At 40.8% G+C, this 20,000-nt stretch overlaps 1 protein-coding gene across 6 annotated transcripts in view; it reads left to right on the top strand.

Moving 5' to 3' along the window:
* sn (fascin domain-containing protein singed) overlaps positions 1–20,000 on the top strand; it is a 145,855-nt gene that overhangs the window by 102,227 nt on the left and 23,628 nt on the right. For 5 of the 6 annotated variants that reach the window (XM_086541879.1, XM_086541880.1, XM_043028197.2 and 2 more), the window contains exons 2-6: positions 7,101–7,248; positions 7,389–7,489; positions 7,771–7,977; positions 8,094–8,348; positions 8,560–8,710. In XM_086541879.1, the coding sequence (XP_086398005.1) occupies positions 7,101–7,248; positions 7,389–7,489; positions 7,771–7,977; positions 8,094–8,348; positions 8,560–8,710 (862 nt within the window). Of the gene's footprint in view, positions 1–6,264; positions 6,359–7,100; positions 7,249–7,388; positions 7,490–7,770; positions 7,978–8,093; positions 8,349–8,559; positions 8,711–20,000 lie in introns of those variants that run through there. The other variant, XM_043028198.2, reaches the window with a different exon arrangement.

Genomic DNA, 20,000 nt, shown 5'->3' with positions numbered 1-20,000 from the left:
CACAAAGTATGAACGCGTAACTCAAAGAAAATAAACGCATCCTCATAAGATATGCTAAGAGCGAGGGCGAAAGGGAGACCTGTTTGTGTCCCCGCCAGTAACGTGGGATCCGTGACATTGGTACGTGTATTGAATTACTGTCAATCATCATTGCTCCTTCTTTGCATTTCTTGGGGGGGGAGCTCAAAATCCCCGGTGTTCACAGCACATTTGGGAAAAAGAACTGCATGAATTTATTCTTTGATTGTATACGAAATAGAAACATGATAAAATGATTAGAAAAACGAAGGTTTGATAAAGTCGACCAGAAATGAAGAGCGTCTGAGGCAGCGGAGTGTTAATGGGTGTGAGGAATCAAGTCTTATCAAGCCGAGTGCCAAACTGAGTGCCACTTGATTGCTCGCGTCGGGTGATTGACGACACCCCGTTGGAGGAGCGACCCAACGACTTTCATTAATAAGAATTGGCGGTTGTTAGGCCGTTGGTGATATTTTTCCTCTCTCTCTCTCTCTCTCTCTCTCTCTCTCTCTCTCTCTCTCTCTCTCTCTCTCTCTCTCTCTCTCTCTCTCTCTCTCTCTCTCTCTCTCTCTTTCTCTCTCTTCTTCTCTTTCTTTCTCTCTTTCTCTCTCTCTCTCTCTCTCTCTCTCTCTCTCTCTCTCTCTCTCTCTCTCTTTCTTTTTCTCTTTCTCTTTCTCTTTCTCTTTCTCTTTCTTTCTCTCTCTCTCTCTCTCTCTCTCTCTCTCTCTCTCTCTCTCTCTCTCTCTCTCTCGATTTTTATATATGAATATATAAACACAGTCATATATATATATTTATATATTTATATGTATATATATGTATATATGTACATATATATGTTTATATGTAGCCACACACACAATTAAATACTGTGTGTATGATATCTACACACCTTACATATATACACCTTACATATATGTATATCATATATACATACACACACACGTACTCCCCACTCTATCTTCATTATATCTTCATTGAATTTTATTATTATTATTTTTAATATACATCTGTCAGCCTCAATCTGCCTAACTGTTCGTGGTCGGCGTGCTGAACGTGGCAACCGTCAGCTTTTCGTTATTGAATAATAGGCAGACAACAGACGCATAATGTCAGGGATTTGCCACAAACCTATTTTTATTTTTATTATTTTTTTAGCGGCTCTTCTTTCGTGAATGTGACCACGATTTCAATGAGATTAGGTCAGTTATTTCTGCTCGTCTGTCATGTAGTCAAGGAGTTTGGTGTAGTTGGTCGTGCAGAAACTGTGGAGTGTCTTGTGTAGAGTAACGTCGGCTTTCTTGCACGTCTCGTTGTGTAATCTGCCAGGCAGAATCGAGTTACCTTTGGTATATTAGAATGGATGAAGAAAGTGGAAGTAAATTTAATTTAATTGATCAGTTGATATTGTTTAGGAGTGATCGTCAATTTTATATTTAGCATATATATATATATATATATATATATATATATATATATATATATATATATATATATATATATATATATATATATATATATATATATATATATATATATATATATGAATTAGTCCGGAACTGGAAATTTGTGCGCTATATAACATACGCAATTGAATTAATGAAATGAATCGATAGATATGGAGGCTGCCGAAGTGCGGATGTGATGCCATCAATACACGTGTTTTCGTTTACCAGCGGCAGATGCCTAGGCGAAAAAACGCCTATTATCTCGATCGATCATTACGCGTTTGATTATGATTGTTATTATTTTGATTATTATTCTGTTTATCGATTATTAATCATATGCACTTTTCCTCTAATACATGTCCCAAAATACACCTGATGCAGTTTCATGCAGACCAGTATTCCGTTAATTTACTTTTGTGTTTAAATGGGCGTATTAGGTTAGACGGGAATTTATCTCGCTGCTTCAGTTGAACCGCCGCCTCCTTAACATGGCGACGAACCATAGATCACACATGACGCTGAGCTTTAACTACCAGCTGTTTTCTTGACGTATGGTCATCATATTATGCTGGCTGATTGCGTTGTTATTATGCAAATCTGCTTTGGGACTTTTGTTATACTCTTTTATTCAATTTGATCTTTACAAAGCGACAGTGTTCATGTCATTGACTTGCATTAGATTGAAATATTTTAATTTTTCATGTCAATCTGGCTGCGAGGCTGAACACCAGAACACGCTGTTATGCATGGACAGTTACCATGCACTGGAATAAAGCAGGTCACTTTATTTAGTGTGCGTCAGTCTCTCCTTGTTACGCCCACTATTGTTATAGTGATTCCTAAATGTATTCTCTGTGTGAACTTAGTTTTTTTTTTGACTTCCACTGAAATCCTTTATGTCGGTATATGTAACTCTCGCTTTCGCTCTCTTCCTCTCTTCCCCTTCCTCTTCCTCTTCCTCATGCCCCCACCCATTTCTCTCTGTCTCTCTCTCTTTCATTCTCTCTCTCTCTCTCTCTCTCTCTCTCTCTCTCTCTCTCTCTCTCTCTCTCTCTCTCTCTCTCTCTCTCTCTCTCTCTCTCTCTCTCTCTCTCTCTTCCTCCCTCCCACCTTCCCCCACACACAAATTGGAAGAGATGAAATAACGTGCAATTCATGTAATGCATCGCCAACATGCACACATCAAGAGATAATCGTTTTAGTGAATCTTCGTGATTAAGCCAAAATGTATTATTGGATTGAGAGAATACGAAGATTTGCGTTTTATTTTTTATCTGTTATGTTACTCTATTTTTTCTGTATTTTTTAAATACATGTTCTAGTTTATTTTTTTACAGTTGATTATTCAGCAATGTAAAACTGGAAAGTTGGTTTCCGGTTTAGCGTTGCAGTGCACTGTTGATTGGAGAATGGTGTTGCTAATCCTCATTAACTTTTTCTCGGCAACCTAATTAACTATGTTTTTGGAGGAGTTGCAGGAAATTAGTTTACGGGGATGCAAAGGAGGTGGGATGGGGTGGGGGGTGAGAGGGGTTGATATATAGACGTACGAAAGTTGTAAAATGGTTATAATCATAGTCAATTTCTATTGAAAAATATTTTAGAAAATCGAGAATGGATTGTTGTTTTGTATTTTCTTGGCATGATCTGATACTATGGTCAAGAAAAATGCCTTGCAATGAGAATGAAAGAACGAGAGAGAGAGAACAAAAACATCGCAACTCAAAGCCTTGATTACAGTTTGCAAAAATTATGTGTTTTGGTTGAGCGTTTCAAAAGGTTTCATTAGCGTGGTTTTAAAACGCCTCGCACCACCACCACACCATCTCCCCTCCCTCTCCCCTCCCTCTCCACTCGCACTCCTCAGGCGTGAAAATCTCTTTCTTGGTAGAGACCTTGAAAGAAACCTCAGGGTCCCTCCTCTCCTCTCCCATCCACCTCCCTCTTTCCTCCTTTCCCCTTCCCTCCCACCCTTCTCGCCCCTTCTCTCCCTGCCCGATCCCCCCTTTTTCCTCCTACTCTCCTCTCGCCATACCACCACCCTCTCTTCTCCGCTACCCTCCAACCCCCTATCTCCTCCCCTTCCTTACCCTTCCCTCCCCATCTCTCCCTTTCCCTCCCATCCTTTCCCCTCCTCTTCCCTCCCCTCCCCTCCCCTCTCCACCTCTCACCTCCTTCCTCTGCCTCCTTCCCCTGTCTCCGCCCTTCCTCCAGGGTTAGAATAATGTGCAAGCGACATTTAGGCTCATTCTGTGTTTGAGTAAAGGGAGTACTTCGCACTGGCTGTTGCCGAGTACCACTGTTACGTGGCTGTTGTTGCTTTTATAACCTGGACCTGGGATGCGGTTTTGTAAAACGGTTCGTCCTGCAGCTCAAAGTGGCTAAGCGGCCGAGGCGTCAGAAGGGAATAGAGATTGTGACAGAAGAGGTGGTGGGAGAATAACACTCAGTCTGGGTTCTCCGTTTAGATTCATATATATGACTTTGTGTGTTTGTGTGGGTGGGTGTGTCTATGCGTGGAAGGGAGAGAGAGAGAGAGAGAGAGAGAGAGAGAGAGAGAGAGAGAGAGAGAGAGAGAGAGAGAGAGAGAGAGAGAGAGAGAGAGAGAGAGAGAAAGAGAAAGAGAGAAAGAGGGACAAAGAATAATAAAAAAACTTGAGAAATATGAAAAGAGAAATAGATAAAGAGAGAGGGAGGAAGAGCAGGAGAGGGTAAGGAAAGCGTAACCGGAAAAGGTGCACGTTGGGGTGGGAGGGTGGGAGGAAGGGAGGGGTGAGCCGGGAGGTAGGAGGGGCATTCGAAGGAAGAGAGGATGGCTAACAGCTGTGTCCTTGGGAGTCCGTGTTCGGGGAAGGGAGCGGGGGAGGAGGGAAGGGAGGAGGGGGTGGTATGGGGAGGAAACTGGGGCGTCGGTGGCGAGATGGCGGACTCTCCCCAGCGTCCATATGCTTTCCACGCCATCTGCTCTCCCCCCGTGACACGAAATCCCGCCCCGGAGGTGCTTTCCTTCGCCTGGGTTACGCGGACAGATGGCTTTCTTTTTCACTTCGGCTTCGGAAGGAAAGTTTCGTCTTTCTTTTTACTTATTTTTTATTTTTTTATTTTTAAGGAACTCACAGTAGGTTCAATCGTCTGTATTGCTGTTGTTGTTTTTTCTTTATCTCATAATGTTTTCTATTTCATGCCTCTCTCTCTCTCTCTCTCTCTCTCTCTCTCTCTCTCTCTCTCTCTCTCTCTCTCTCTCTCTCTCTCTCTCTCTCTCTCTCTCTCTCTCTCTCTCTCTCTCTCTCTCTCTCTCTCTCTCTCTCTCTCTCTCTCTCTCACACACACACACACACACACACACACACACACACACACACACACACACACACACACACACCTATCTATCTATCTATCTAACAATCTATTTATCGATTGAACTAACAATCTATTCATCTGTTTATCTATCTATATAGTTATGTGTACTGTAGAAATTACAGAAACCTCGGTGATGTAAAATATAACACAGTATAGTTGAGATACGCTGAGACATATCACCCGATGGCCGTAACACTTGACACAATAGTGTTAGTTGTGTCAAGGGGCTCCGATACAGAGATGAAATCGCATCTTGTATGGTTATTTTGATAGAAATGTAGTTTGTCATAGTTTCGATTAACATGCAGTGTCATTTACAAGCAAAAATCTGCGAATTTGCTCTCCGGGTATCAAGGGCGGAGGCGTGGGCGGCCATCGCGTTGCTTTGTCTTCGAACTTCCCTTTGCAACCCGCGGGAGTGGAAATTTCCCCGTCCCTCCGGTTGCAAAGATAAAAAACGTTTAAAGCGTTGTAGACGTTGTCCCGCAGGCAAGAAGTGTTGCCATGCGGTTCAGGGTTGTCCGTTCGGAATAGGCAAGCGCATATGGACATTTAAATATAGGGCAGAACCTGGGCATGTCTTGCTTTTTTCAGCCAGCAGAGCAGAGCGTTGGTGAAATAGGTTGATGGGTACCGAGCGAGACGGCGCACTCAAAGGGAAGTGCAGTGACTCGCCTCGAGAGTGCAAGTCATACTTAGTTATTTGTGCTTAGTATTACGAACATTCCGACGGTAGCAAAACGCGTCTACCGGAGAGTCACGGACGCTGCACTCGCGGCGTTTGATGTTAAATTGCTTGGTCTTGTTTTGATGGTTATTAAAGACATAGCTTGTCACCAGATGATATATGTCCTCGTGGATTCTAAAGATTTGAAGATTCTAACAGAAAATGACTCATCTTATGCAAGCACTGAAACGCGAAAATAGAAGTGGTGGCCGCCCACACCCTGCCACCGATCACCTGCGGTTTTCAGAAACTGACATTCCTTCATGCAGACAAAGGCTGTTGGATGCCGTGTTTTCTTTCGCAGTCACAAATGCAGCTAGGAGTGCCGTTGTATTATGACGTGCTTGAATAACATATAAATTGATTTGGTTAGGTTATGATACAGAATTATCAGGGCGTGATGGCACATCATCTCCTCGAATTGGTTCTCATTACTTGCGGTGATGTAATCGTCAATATTTTGTCCCGATCGTTCCATTGTTATTTCTGTAAGAGCGATTTAGAGAAATGATGATGCGTTTTGTGTGGTCAATTGAAGTTGATCCATCGCTGTGTAATTGTGTTTCACCTTTTCGCCGCAATTCCTCAAAATGCTAGTTTTATGCGATACATGGCAACAATTTGTCTTGCGGAACAGTTGCGGGTTTGTTGTGGTAGTTAGCTGGTCAGGACGTGGGGATCTGGGAGGGGGTGGGGGAGGGGTGGGGCTAGAAAGGTGGTTGGACGATTGGCCTACATGTAACGCGTGCACTGGAGTTAGTCGGAGGACTTGGGACCAACGACCAACATGGAGTCACCCACCGCGGTACGACCTGTCAGTGAATAACTTTTACCATGCGTACTAACCCTTTGGTGTTTGAAATCACAACACGGGCAGATGATATGACAAGGAGCCTCGAGCCTGCGAATATATTGTGTATGTGTTGCAGCAGAGACTGAGCTGAGTTAAGGATATTTTTTCGAAGTGACTGGTCACTCATTGGTGATTGCAGTGAATATGTTGAAATGAGCAGGCGGTGCATTACACACCAATGTTTGTCTTGAAATGTAGTCGGAAGTTTTTGGCTTATTCGTCCGAGAAACCTTGTCTACAATTTGGCATAGTTTAAAGTGAACAAGGAAGACGTGCTGCTTTATAAACTAAGGACATATAAATGAGAAAAAAAGCTTATTGTTATTTTTTAAAATATTTGTGTGGGTGACGGTATTGGTTATAAAAAGTGCTGATATGTCAGCAAATTAACCGCAGGCCCAAGGTATGGGAGTTGCATGGATCATCTCGCACCAGCGCAGGGGAGGGAATGCGTTATTTCAGTTTCCAGCGATTCACAGCAGGGTCATGTAATTCAGTTCCGGTATGGAACACAATGCATGATGGTGTCATGACTCGCATGACTCGAGACGAATGGGTTAGTGAAGCCTCGACGCGCATGGCGTTCCAGGCCACTTGATTGAGCTGTCGTGTCGCGGCGCTGCTTGCCAGACGGAGCGAAGACGCCCGCTGCTTTCGGTGATTGCCTAACCGTCTCCCTTCTCCCTGTTGACAGATGTCTCGTCTGAACGGCGTTAACGGCTTAAACGGGTGCGGCGAGATGAACGGACCAGGGAGCTCCGGGTGCTGGACCATCGGCCTCATCAACGCCAAGGCCAAGTACCTCACCGCCGAGACCTTCGGCTTCAAGATCAACGCCAATGGTGAGAACTGATGCCCTTTGCTCGCTGGGTCCCGATGGTGGGCCTTTGGTTGCAATAGAAAAAGTATAGAGGAGGATAATGCATCGTGTTTACGTAGACGTAGCTTTTGGTTGATCTTGTACGTATTCTGCTATTCACAGGCGTCTCGCTTAAAAAGAAACAGATGTGGACCTTAGAACCTGCCGAGAAAGACCTCATCGCCTTCAAGTCTCATCTGGACAAGTACCTGTCTGTCGACCAGGTAAGATATTTTTCAATTTTTTTTATTGATATTTATCAAACTCATGTAGATGATTATATGTTCATTTAGAAATCTTACTGGTATAACTTGTATTGTTAGGTGATGCCATTCATTAAGCTTTTATCCTTAAATATATTCGGAATCGAAATATCTACTTTGTTTTACTTAGATAGGGGAACAAATCCTCCGATCTGCTCCCAAATAAAACAGTGCACAAGCAACGCGGAATAGTCATCTCCTCTTCCTGACCATTAACACGGTGTCTCTGCTTCCCTTGACAGTACGGGAACGTGACATGTGAGAGCGAAGACCGCGACGTTTCTTGCATGTTCGAGGTGTCAGTGACCGACGACGAGCACGGCCGCTGGGCACTCCGCAACGTGACCCGTGGCTACTTCCTCGGTGCCGCCGGGGACAAGCTCATCTGCACTGCCAAGGTGCCCACCGACGCCGAGCTCTGGACCATCCACCTCGCTGCCAGGCCTCAGGTAATACCGAATGCTTGTTATTTTCAGTTTTGTTTCCTACATATTGGCATACCGTGAGGTTCATGTGTAGGACATGCGTTCCAGAAAGTATTAAAACAAGTGCCTATCTCCCGAAGGTCAACCTCCGGTCCCTGGGTCGCAAGAGGTACGCCCACCTGAACGAGGAAGGCACCGAGATCGAGGTCGACGCCAACGTGCCTTGGGGCGAGGACACGCTCTTCACCCTCGAGTTCAGAGACCATAAATACGCCATTCACACCAGCAACAACAAGTACCTCTACCTCGACGGGAAGCTCAACTCCCAGTGCGTGCGCGAATCTCTCTTCTGCCTCGAGTACCACCATGGCTCGCTCGCCCTCAGGGATCATCAGGTATACTGACAGGCCTGTTATGATTTTTGCTTCCTTATGCAATTCAAAAGCACATTTGCAACATTATATCTATGAATATATATTTTTAAAATATATAATCGAATGCAAAGTGAAAGTAGAATGTTTAATTGGTAGGAATTAATTGCAAATGCGAATGATTATTCACATCCATCCTATTTCTGACGAAAAGTGCCTTTGTTTCTTCCCCCAGGGTCAGTACCTGAGCCCCATCGGCTCCCGGGCAGTGCTCAAGTCCCGCTCCAACACAGTCACCAAGGACGAGCTCTTCGCTTTGGAGGACTCCCTACCTCAAGCATCCTTTGGCGCCGTCCTCAACACCCGATATGTCTCCGTCAAGCAAGGTAGGTGTCAAGATGCCCAAAGAGTTTATGATGAGTTGCAGGGTTCCTCTGGCTTCAAGGGAGCAGGGTTGGCGGGTTTATCGAAGTGGGACGACTGTTTCTTATTCGTTGGCGTTAGGTGGGTGTAGCAGGGATTGTGTCGTGGAGGGGAAATATGGGATAAGCTTATAGGTCATTGTGTTCAAGGGAGGATTACATGTTTGTATTTAGGACTATAGTCAGTGATTCTCTTGAGAAACGCAAGTGCAGTAAACACTGTCGATATCCAGATGATGTTATGGCTTCATTTCTACTAATGCGTGACACCAAAGATGCCTGATCTTTCTAAGGTTCACCACAGTCGAAAATCTTTAGTCATCGAAATTTATATTTTCGACCCTGACCGTCACCGCACGTTGGATTGTCGACCAGCCAGAAACCGCTACTTGTCACCTGACGTGTAGAACGTCGACCTACCAATTTCCCAATTACACGCGAGCAAAAATAGTCTCATTGTGGCACGATGGAGCTGCCATGGGAGGTGACCTTCCCAACCGCCTCACATCCGGCGCGGGTCACCAGCTATATCCGGGTTGAGGCTTTTCTGCTGCTGATGCTGCTGACCCCTGACAATGGGAGCTCTCGCATCCGCCGCTGCGACGACAACTGCAGTGTCATCAGCAAACCATGTCCTTGGATTACTGAGTTTCCCACTGATGATGCGTGGTGAAAAAGTGGTGCGTCCCTTCTTGTAACATCACTATCGGGACATTACTCTTGCGTTACCCTTGCAGCTCGGGTGAGCAGGCGCCGCCCTCGCACTCACCCATCTGTCATCTCGCTGAGGTCACGGAGGCGAGAGAGGTGGGAGGAAACTCTTGATGACACCTGTAATACTCGCTAACTTTTATCGTCTCCCTCTTTCTCTTTTAGTCACTCTCTCTCTCTATATATATATGTATGTATATATATATTTATATATATATCTTTATATATATATATATGTATATATATCTTTATATATATCTTTATATATCTTTATAATATATATATATATATATATATATATATGTATATATATATATATACATTTATATATATATTTATATATATATTTATATATATATATATATATATATATATATATATATATATATATATATATATATATATATATATATATATATATATATATATATATATATATATATATATATAAACATATACATATATATATATATATATATATATATATATATATATATATATATATATATATATATATATATATATATATATATATATATATATATATATATATATATATATATATATATATATATATATATATATATATATATATATATATATATATATATATATATATATATATATATATATATATATATATATATATATATATATATATATATATATATATATATATATATATATATATATATATATATATATATATATATATATATATATATATATATATATATATATATATATATATATATATATATATATATATATATATATATATATATATATATATATATATATATATATATATATATATATATATATATATATATATATATATATATATATATATATATATATATATATATATATATATATATATATATATATATATATATATATATATATATATATATATATATATATATATATATATATATATATATATATATATATATATATATATATATATATATATATATATATATATATATATATATATATATATATATATATATATATATATATATATATATATATATATATATATATATATATATATATATATATATATATATATATATATATATATATATATATATATATATATATATATATATATATATATATATATATATATATATATATATATATATATATATATATATATATATATATATATATATATATATATATATATATATATATATATATATATATATATATATATATATATATATATATATATATATATATATATATATATATATATATATATATATATATATATATATATATATATATATATATATATATATATATATATATATATATATATATATATATATATATATATATATATATATATATATATATATATATATATATATATATATATATATATATATATATATATATATATATATATATATATATATATATATATATATATATATATATATATATATATATATATATATATATATATATATATATATATATATATATATATATATATATATATATATATATATATATATATATATATATATATATATATATATATATATATATATATATATATATATATATATATATATATATATATATATATATATATATATATATATATATATATATATATATATATATATATATATATATATATATATATATATATATATATATATATATATATATATATATATATATATATATATATATATATATATATATATATATATATATATATATATATATATATATATATATATATATATATATATATATATATATATATATATATATATATATATATATATATATATATATATATATATATATATATATATATATATATATATATATATATATATATATATATATATATATATATATATATATATATATATATATATATATATATATATATATATATATATATATATATATATATATATATATATATATATATATATATATATATATATATATATATATATATATATATATATATATATATATATATATATATATATATATATATATATATATATATATATATATATATATATATATATATATATATATATATATATATATATATATATATATATATATATATATATATATATATATATATATATATATATATATATATATATATATATATATATATATATATATATATATATATATATATATATATATATATATATATATATATATATATATATATATATATATATATATATATATATATATATGCACATGTATGTATATATATGCATGTATATATTTATGTATGTATGTATGTATGTATACTTATATATAATGTATTTATATATGTATGTGTATATGAGTAAACAAGCGGTATCATGTTACAACAGAATATATTATCGTCTCGCCCTCCTCATGTCCTCTGTGATTCGCAAGCAATGTTGTTGCTTCAGCAGAACTTCGAAAATGGAAATACAATGGGCCCAGTTGTGGCATCTTCCGGTAGCGGGGATGGCAAGGTTGATCAGAGAGGTCAATGTACTCCAGCCCGTCAAGGTCACTTTGACTGTGTTATATATGTGAATAAGCAAACACATGGCGAACGCATGCCTGCATACTATGCATACTGCAGCTAACTAACTATTCATTACCCTGCGATTACCACTATGCCACCAATTAATTTTAATTGTCGCTGTCGCTGTGGTCACAAGCAAGTTTTGTTTGTGTCCACTCGTTCTCGCAGTGAATATCTATACTCGTCAATATTCACCTCGTTCTTTGAGCTATAAGATGGGCACGGTTCGATTACGAAAGTCAACGAATCGGTAACTATAAGCACAACAAGTTTTGCTTGCTGGCATCTCAAGCCTAACATCGTATTTTACGGTTTTTTTTAAGCAACATGAACTTATTCTTTGGAAACAAACTGAGCATGAAGAACACCATGCACGTAAATGGGGCAGCACGTTGAACAGATGCAGAATCAACACACACAAGGCGCGAAGTATTCTGTAGCATGATATAGCTCTACCAAGTGTCTGTTATGTCTCCGTTGCGAGTCTTGCCTCGTTTAAGGACGCTGTTGTCAGGAGTTTGTTTTTGTGTGTTGAGGCAGTTGATAAAGGAGGAAATGTACACTTGATATATATACTTCGTTCATGGTTTTGATTGTGTATGCAATTAGATACCTATTGCAGGACTAGCATGTGCATTTCTCTGTCTCTCTCTCTCTCTCTCTTGCTTGCTCGCTCGCTCGCTCGCTCGCTCGCTCTCTCTCTCCCCCTCGCTCGCTCTCTCTCTCCCTCTCTCTCTCCCTCGCTCGCTCTCTCCCTCTCTCTCTCTCTCTCTCTCTCTCTCTCTCTCTTTCTCTCTCTCTCTCTCTCTCTCTCTCTCTCTCTCCCTCTCCCTCTCCCTCTCCCTCTCCCTCTCCCTCTCCCTCTCCCTCTCCCTCTCCCTCTCCCTCTCCCTCTCACACACACACACACACACACACACACACACACACACACACACACACACACACACACACACACACACACACACACACACACACACACACACACACACACACACACACACACACACACACACACACACACACACACACACACACACAGACCGCACTTACTGCCCCTTTTAACGACAACCTGTCCTTGTGGCGGCGCTTGTAAGACGAGCGGGACAGACGATCGTAAAAGCAAGGGCGAGGAGAGGGAGACCCGAAGACAAGGTGAAGGAGGCTGGGAGGAAAAATAGATGCGGTTCCTCTCGCGTTACGATGCTTTGACCGCATGACCCTTCCGAGGCTTGGGGGGGGGGGGTGCTAAGGTTAGGGGTAGGGGATACTTGGGGGAGGAGAGGGGAGAGGGGAGAGGGGGAAGATAAAGGGGAAAGGGGAAGGAAATGAGTCGGGAAGAAGGGTGGGGGAGGAAGGGGAAAGGGGAGAGGAGAGGAAAAGAAGGAAAAGAGGAAAGGGGTATGGGTAGGGAATGAAGTGGGTAGGAAAAGAGGGTGGAGAGAAAGGGGAGGGGAAGGCAGGGGGATTCGATGTTGCTGACACCTGTTATTATAGGAATTTGCTGATAATGGACCTGATATTAATTTACTGTTGATAATCTCCGCTCCCGCTCCTTTCCATTCAAACTTTAAATATTCTTATCCTCGTCCTATCATACCAAACTATATATTAGTTTTAAAGAACATGTTGTAACGTTTCCGGACCGAGATATTGATTTCCCGTGACAAATTGAGAGAACACTGCCATTGCAAATCATAAGATCAGATTCATTGCAAAACCTGCTAACGTGACCAGAATTTCGCAAACTATTTTTTTTCCCAATTATATAGGTCAGTGTTATGCAAATATATATTCATCCTAAAGGAAAAAAAACAACAACATAAAGGCGGTCCCTGTTGCACGCCCGCATCCTCCCGACTACGCCCGTTTCTCACCCCTGCACATTGCAACACGTGCCGCTCCTCCTGCAATTACCTTGTGTGCGAGGAATTCGTTCGGTGCGGAGAAATTCGGGAGTCTTCGAGATATGTGACGTCACCACCAGCTCCTCCTCTTACTTATTCGTGAATTTTGTTCTAATGACATGCACAGAATGACCCATTTTCGTTTGATTTTTTTTTCGTTTTTTTTTTCTCGTGATTCATTCATTTATGAACTTTTTGTGTATTTCATTTCGTTGTAGATTTCTTTTATTCTTTTACCCTTTGCTTCTCTTCCCCCCTCCCCCCTTTCTCTCTCCCTTTCTCTCTCCCTTTCTCTCTCCCTTTCTCTCTCTCTCTCTCTCTCTCTCTCTCTCTCTCTCTCTCTCTCTCTCTCTCTCTCTCTCTCTCTCTCTCTCTCTCTCTCTCTCTCTCTCTCTCTCTATCCATCTCCCTCTCCCCCCTTCCCCTTCCCCTTCCCCTTCCCCCATTACTTCTAGCTTCTATGCCACTATCATGTCAAACTTTTCGTTTTGCGGACTCCAAAATTTGTCAGTTTTGAAGAGAAGTGAACACTGTAAATATTTTAAAATCTTTTCTCTAACATCTTTGTTCTGCAATAAACTTTTAAAAATGTCTTTTTCCCCGCCTTTTCATGGTCTCTTTTTCAAGTCACCGTTTCTTTTTCATTTCACCTTTGCTGTCTTCTCATTTTCATTCCACCAGTGACTTTCCAATTTGAAACATATTTTTGAGATATTCCTAACATAAACAATAGCTTCAACAACAACAACAACAATGATGATTTCAAGAAATGCCAGAATTCTGATAGATTCCGTTGCCAGTATCTTGAATTCTAAGGCGTCGGGGGCGATATACACATGGCTGCAAGATCGGCCGTGACAAGACCTAGTGGGACTGACTGTTACTTGCGGGCGGCCACGTGGGCGTCACCCCGAACCTTGGTAACCGTTACACGCCCGACTGGTAACGCTGCGGGCCGGCTCTAGCGGGTAACGAGACTGCAAGTTACTTTGCTTGTTCGCCCTGGTTGTTGTCCGCTTCCGTCATCCCGATTGTTTTTGTTTTCAAGCCGGTAAGCATAAGGTTTGTCAAATTTTTAAAGAAACTATAGCTGCGTGTGTCGGTTAGGGTTTTCCGTGTTTTTTTCTACTAAATCCGAGACCCCAAAATAGCTAATATAACCTAACCCTTTCTCCCTTTGTCGGAAAAATGAGTTCTTATAAGACATAAATTTTCGCAACGGGAACCTAGTAGTGCTCGCCATTAGGATAAATAATTCACCTGCAATAAACAAGGGGGGCCCCCCAGTGCCAGACCGCTCGATAGCCGACCAGCGTCACGACCAGCGGTGGCACCTTTTGGCAGTGACAGCCGTGCTGGGAGAGCGGGACTAGACGGTTGCTCACTTTTGTGTATCGCTTTGTGTTGAATCGGTCGACGTGACGGGTTTATCAGTGGCGTTTCCTGCATCCTTCCCTTTGATAAACTCCTCCCTAGTCTTCTCGTGTGCGTCTTTTAATATCAAAGATCAATGGGAGTTTATCTCTAATGGCGACCTCTTCGTTAACGAGGTCCAATCGATTAAGAGCAGGTCGTGAACGGGAGGGGAAAAAAGGTACCTGATCTTCCATTGTGGGTTTTAGTCGCAACGATTTCCTCCCGTGGACGCCGAGGAGTGAAAGTGGTCGTGCGTTCTTTCCCTCGCGTCAAAGACCGCTTTCCCAGAGTGAAGGTTGTTGTTTTGTTTTCCTCGTGAAGAGAGTGGTCGACGATTTCCTTCTTGTGCTCTCTCTTCCTTCCTCCTCTCCTCCCCTTTCATCCGGTCCTCCACCCTCTCCTTGGTAGGGATTGACTTTTCTTTGTTTCACCCTTTCCATGTTTTATATTTCGTATGTATATATATCATTCTTTGTTGAAGTTTTGCCTTGAACTATTCGTTATCCGGCCTCCTTTCCTTCTTTCTTCACGTAAAGCCATTCCATTTTCCTTATCCATTTTCTTTGCGGGTGGGCGTGTCTTTAGACTTCTGGACCAAGAAGAAAAGAAACACAGAAACGGGAACGCCTTCACAGCCGTAACTACACCGCGAATAGGGTGTGACAGGGTGTAGGGGAAGGGGAAGGGGAAGGGAGGGAGAAGTAAGGGTTAGGGAGGAGGGTGGGGAGGTGTAATGGTAGAGGAGGGGAGGAGAAGGGAGGAGTCGCGATATTACGGAGGTATTTACAGCGGGTCCCCGCCGGTGGGGCTTCGTCACGCAATATGGCCGACGTTTTGTTCACTCTGTGCATGATTGCTGCCGTACAGTATTTTGCGATTTCGATTTTTTTCTCCCAAGTAGGACTGTGTCGCGGTAGTTTTTGGTCCTTCGGAATTATGGGAATCAGGCAGCATTGTCTGTGATTTATGAGACTAGATTGGCTCTTTTCCTTTGATGAAATATTTCCTCGTGACGAGAATCGTGACATGCCATGTGCACGATATGTCGTGGCAGTTCCTCATGAATTGTGAGGGAAAAGACATGTAAAGGAGGGAGGTTGCTGTGACTGGAGATTTATAATGACAAGTGAATGGGTCTCGGGGAAAGCGGGGATGTAATGCGTTGGTTTGGTAGAAAACCAGAAAAATTGGCGGTCAAATCCGGGAACGATTAAGGAAAGAAATCTCTGGTGAAATCTGGATGTTTGGATTTTGTAAAAGCAACGACATTGTCATAATCTGCTTTCAGAAGAAAAAGCTTGCTCTCGCCCCCCCCTCCTGTATCCACTCGTAGAGGTCTCTTAGCATGAATGAGGAGACAAACAGGAAACCGTTTCTAAGGCTTTACAATAGCGGCTTCGTAGTTATAGTCACCGCCCGCAATAGTTGAGGAGCCATAATGAATGAGACTCAGAGTGCGATGTATTTTAGTTTTTGGGCATTGTAAGGTAGGGCAACAAATGCTTATGTTTTTTTAAGAACTATATATAACTATACATCTGTATAATAAATATAGAAATAAATTCTTTTATTTTCTCTCTTGTGCACTCACCACCGTATAATTCTGAAGATAAAATTTCTAGAAAGAGAGAGATAGAGAGAAACAAAGAGAGAGAGAGAGAGAGAGAGAGAGAGAGAGAGAGAGAGAGAGAGAGAGAGAGAGAGAGAGAGAGAGAGAGAGAGAGAGAGCAGGGAAAGATTACATTCTTGCGAAAGTTTCCTGTGGACGTGACATCTTAAAAGGTTTCCGGTGATATATCTTTTTATCACCTGTTGTAACCTCGGCCTTTCGGGAGGCTGGTTGTCATCTCTGCTGTTGGGACGGTGGATTTTCTTATACAATGCCGTGGTATTTCGAGACTGGGATGTACGTTTTAGCGGAAGCCCTTTGCAATACTGCTTTTGTATTGTCCCATTCTTGGAGGAACATGTTTCATATCGTTTTTTGATCTCCTTCGCTTCTTATTTCCCTTCCTCATACCACCGTCCATTCATGTACTAATTCACTCCATTCATCCATTCATTCATCTATTCATCTATTCATTTACTCGTCTTTACCCTACAGTGATACAAATCACATATTACAACATGAAAAGTGTGTGGTTCTTCAGTTACTAAGCCATGTCCATAGTGGATGGAAGGGGGGGGGGGAAGCAGTCGGTAGCCTATTTAGTAAGCCAGTTTGTCATGAAGAGGGAATTTTATCGTATGAACGAATAATACCATGGGCCAGGACAGTCATGTGAACTAAAGGGAGTCATTTCCTCCGCTCATGTATATTATGGGGAGAAATTATCTTTGTTTATTGCTAGGGTGTGCTGTGATTCGCTTCATAGAACTGTGTTCTTTTATTATTGTTAGTGCTACAATTATCGTGATTGCTCTTGCTCTAATATTTACCCTAGTTTATAGACTACCTCAATTAGAAAAGTACATTATACGCGAATCGTGGCATTCATAAGGGGGTCACGTACCGCAGAGTAATGCAAAGACCGCAGGGGTCGTCGTCACAGTTCATGGCATCTTGTCACGGTTGACCAACACCTTTGCTTCGCTGGCGGGAATGCTACGGCGCGCAGAGGGGCAGGAGCAGGGGCAGGGGGAAAAGGGCCAGGGGCAAGGGAAATGGAGGGCCAGGGGCATGGGGGATGGAGGACCAGAGGCAAGGGGAAAGGGAGAAAGTTAGTAGAAGTGCTTGGGATGTGCGAGCGGCACATCTCCGTTGGTCGCGGCTTTGTTAACACCCGGAATGAGCACCGTAAGAATAGATAATTGCCCATTGTTAAATGACGGGGAACAAATGCCTTACGATGCGCTTGCAGTGGAAAGGGGGGAGGGGGAGCAGGACTGATGAAGGGGCAAACAATAGTGGACGGAGTAGTGGCGCTGATCCGTTAGACATTTTCTATCGATGACGTCTGGTTGTAGGATGGGTGGGACGGACTAGATAGCCACGCAATGGAATGATAAGAAATACAGACGTAAGGATTCTTTTCCGACACTGCTGTTCATGTTTCCTTTCGCAACCGACGTAGACGAAATATCTCTCTCAAAACAAAATACGCCCCTCGCCTGATCTGATCGCGTGGAATTTTCTTCGATCGAGTTAATTGGCACCGATTTGCTTAAGCGATGACGTCGGTAGAGAAGCACTTGGAAGGACTGTCCAGTTAGGGTTTTCTCTTTGGGTTTGTGTGCAGGGAGGACTGGTTAATTAAGGATTGTCATTGCATTGCGTATTTTTAATTATTGGGTGCCGTCATAGTAGAAATGTCGTTGTCATGATGAAAAGGTGAATTGAAAAGTGGGTGATTGTTGTGAGAATAGGAGCTTGATTATCTGAGCGTGAGCTGGAGACGGAGCAATCGCACGATCCAGATTTGGCAGTTGTTTCGCATGGGAAAGATGACCACAAAAGAAAGTAGCTCAGACGTGACACACACATACGACCGCACACTTTCCGCCTCACCCCCCCCCCCTCTCTCTCTCTCTCTCTCTCTCTCTCTCTCTCTCTCTCTCTCTCTCTCTCTCTCTCTCTCTCTCTCTCTCTCTCTCTCTCTCTCTCTCTCTCTCTCTCTCTCTCTCTCTCTCTCTCTCTCTCTCTCTATCCCTCTCTTCTTTCCTCCCTCCCTCCCTCTTCCTCTCTCTCCCTTCCTCCCTCCTTCCCTCTTCCTCCCTCCTTCCCTTCTCTTTCCTCCTTCCCTCTCTTCCTCCTTCCTTCCACCCTCCTTCCTTCCACCCTCCTTCCCTCTCTTCCTCCCTCCTTCCCTCTCTTCCTCCCTCCTTCCCTCTCTTCCTCCCTCCTTCCCTCTCTTCCTCCCTCCTTCCCTCTCTTCCTCCCTCCTTCCCTCTCTTCCTCCCTCCTTCCCTCTCTTCCTCCCTCCTTCCCTCTCTCCATTCTTCACTCTCCGTGACTCAACGCCGACTTTCTCGCTTTGTTGGTTTGGCCTGAATGAGCGCATTATCTACTGTGATAGATCGACTCTTCATGGCCAGGTTTCTTGTCACCCTTCTAATCGGTGGATACAAAGTTAATAGATGGCTCATTTGTCTGTTTTTATTTGATTTTATTTGACTATTTTTGTAGTTTGTGTGACTCATTTTACTTGACTATTTTTTATTTGACTTTTTATTTTAATTGGAAACGCATTTATGTCTTGACTGCTTGGTTTTGTCTGCCATGTTAATTGAGCGCAGAGGTTTAGTCTTCAGCTCGGTGTTTGGATTAAGATTTGGTCAGACGTATAAAAAAAAAAACTCTTGGGAGGGTGGGGGGGGGGGGCTTAAGCTTGTTGTAAATTCCGGGTTTGGGTTGATGGTTGAGTGGGAGGGGAGGGAGGGAGGGAGGGAGGGTGGGAGGGAAAGAAGGGAGAGTCTAGTACCAGACAAGCCTTCCCCCGCCGAGGGAGTAGGTATCAGGTATCAGGAAATTCATGTTTTATCAGGTTAAGCATTAGCCGTCCCACTGCACCCTGCAAAGATCTTTCACCGTAAAGGGTAGGAGGAGGTTAAGAAAGGGGGTCATTGGGAAGGAGGGAGGGAGGAAGGGAGGGGGTAGGGGGAGGAGGAACCCTAACCGAGCCAGCCGCCGGTAACGTCATCAATC

The sequence above is a fragment of the Penaeus japonicus genome, unplaced genomic scaffold (genome assembly GCF_977035675.1).
Source record: "Penaeus japonicus unplaced genomic scaffold, GWHDUDI00000001_assembly GWHDUDI00000011, whole genome shotgun sequence".
Lineage (NCBI taxonomy): Eukaryota > Metazoa > Arthropoda > Malacostraca > Decapoda > Penaeidae > Penaeus > Penaeus japonicus.
The sequence above is the reverse complement of the archived record's forward strand: the minus strand, read 5'-3'. Positions and strand labels throughout refer to the sequence as shown.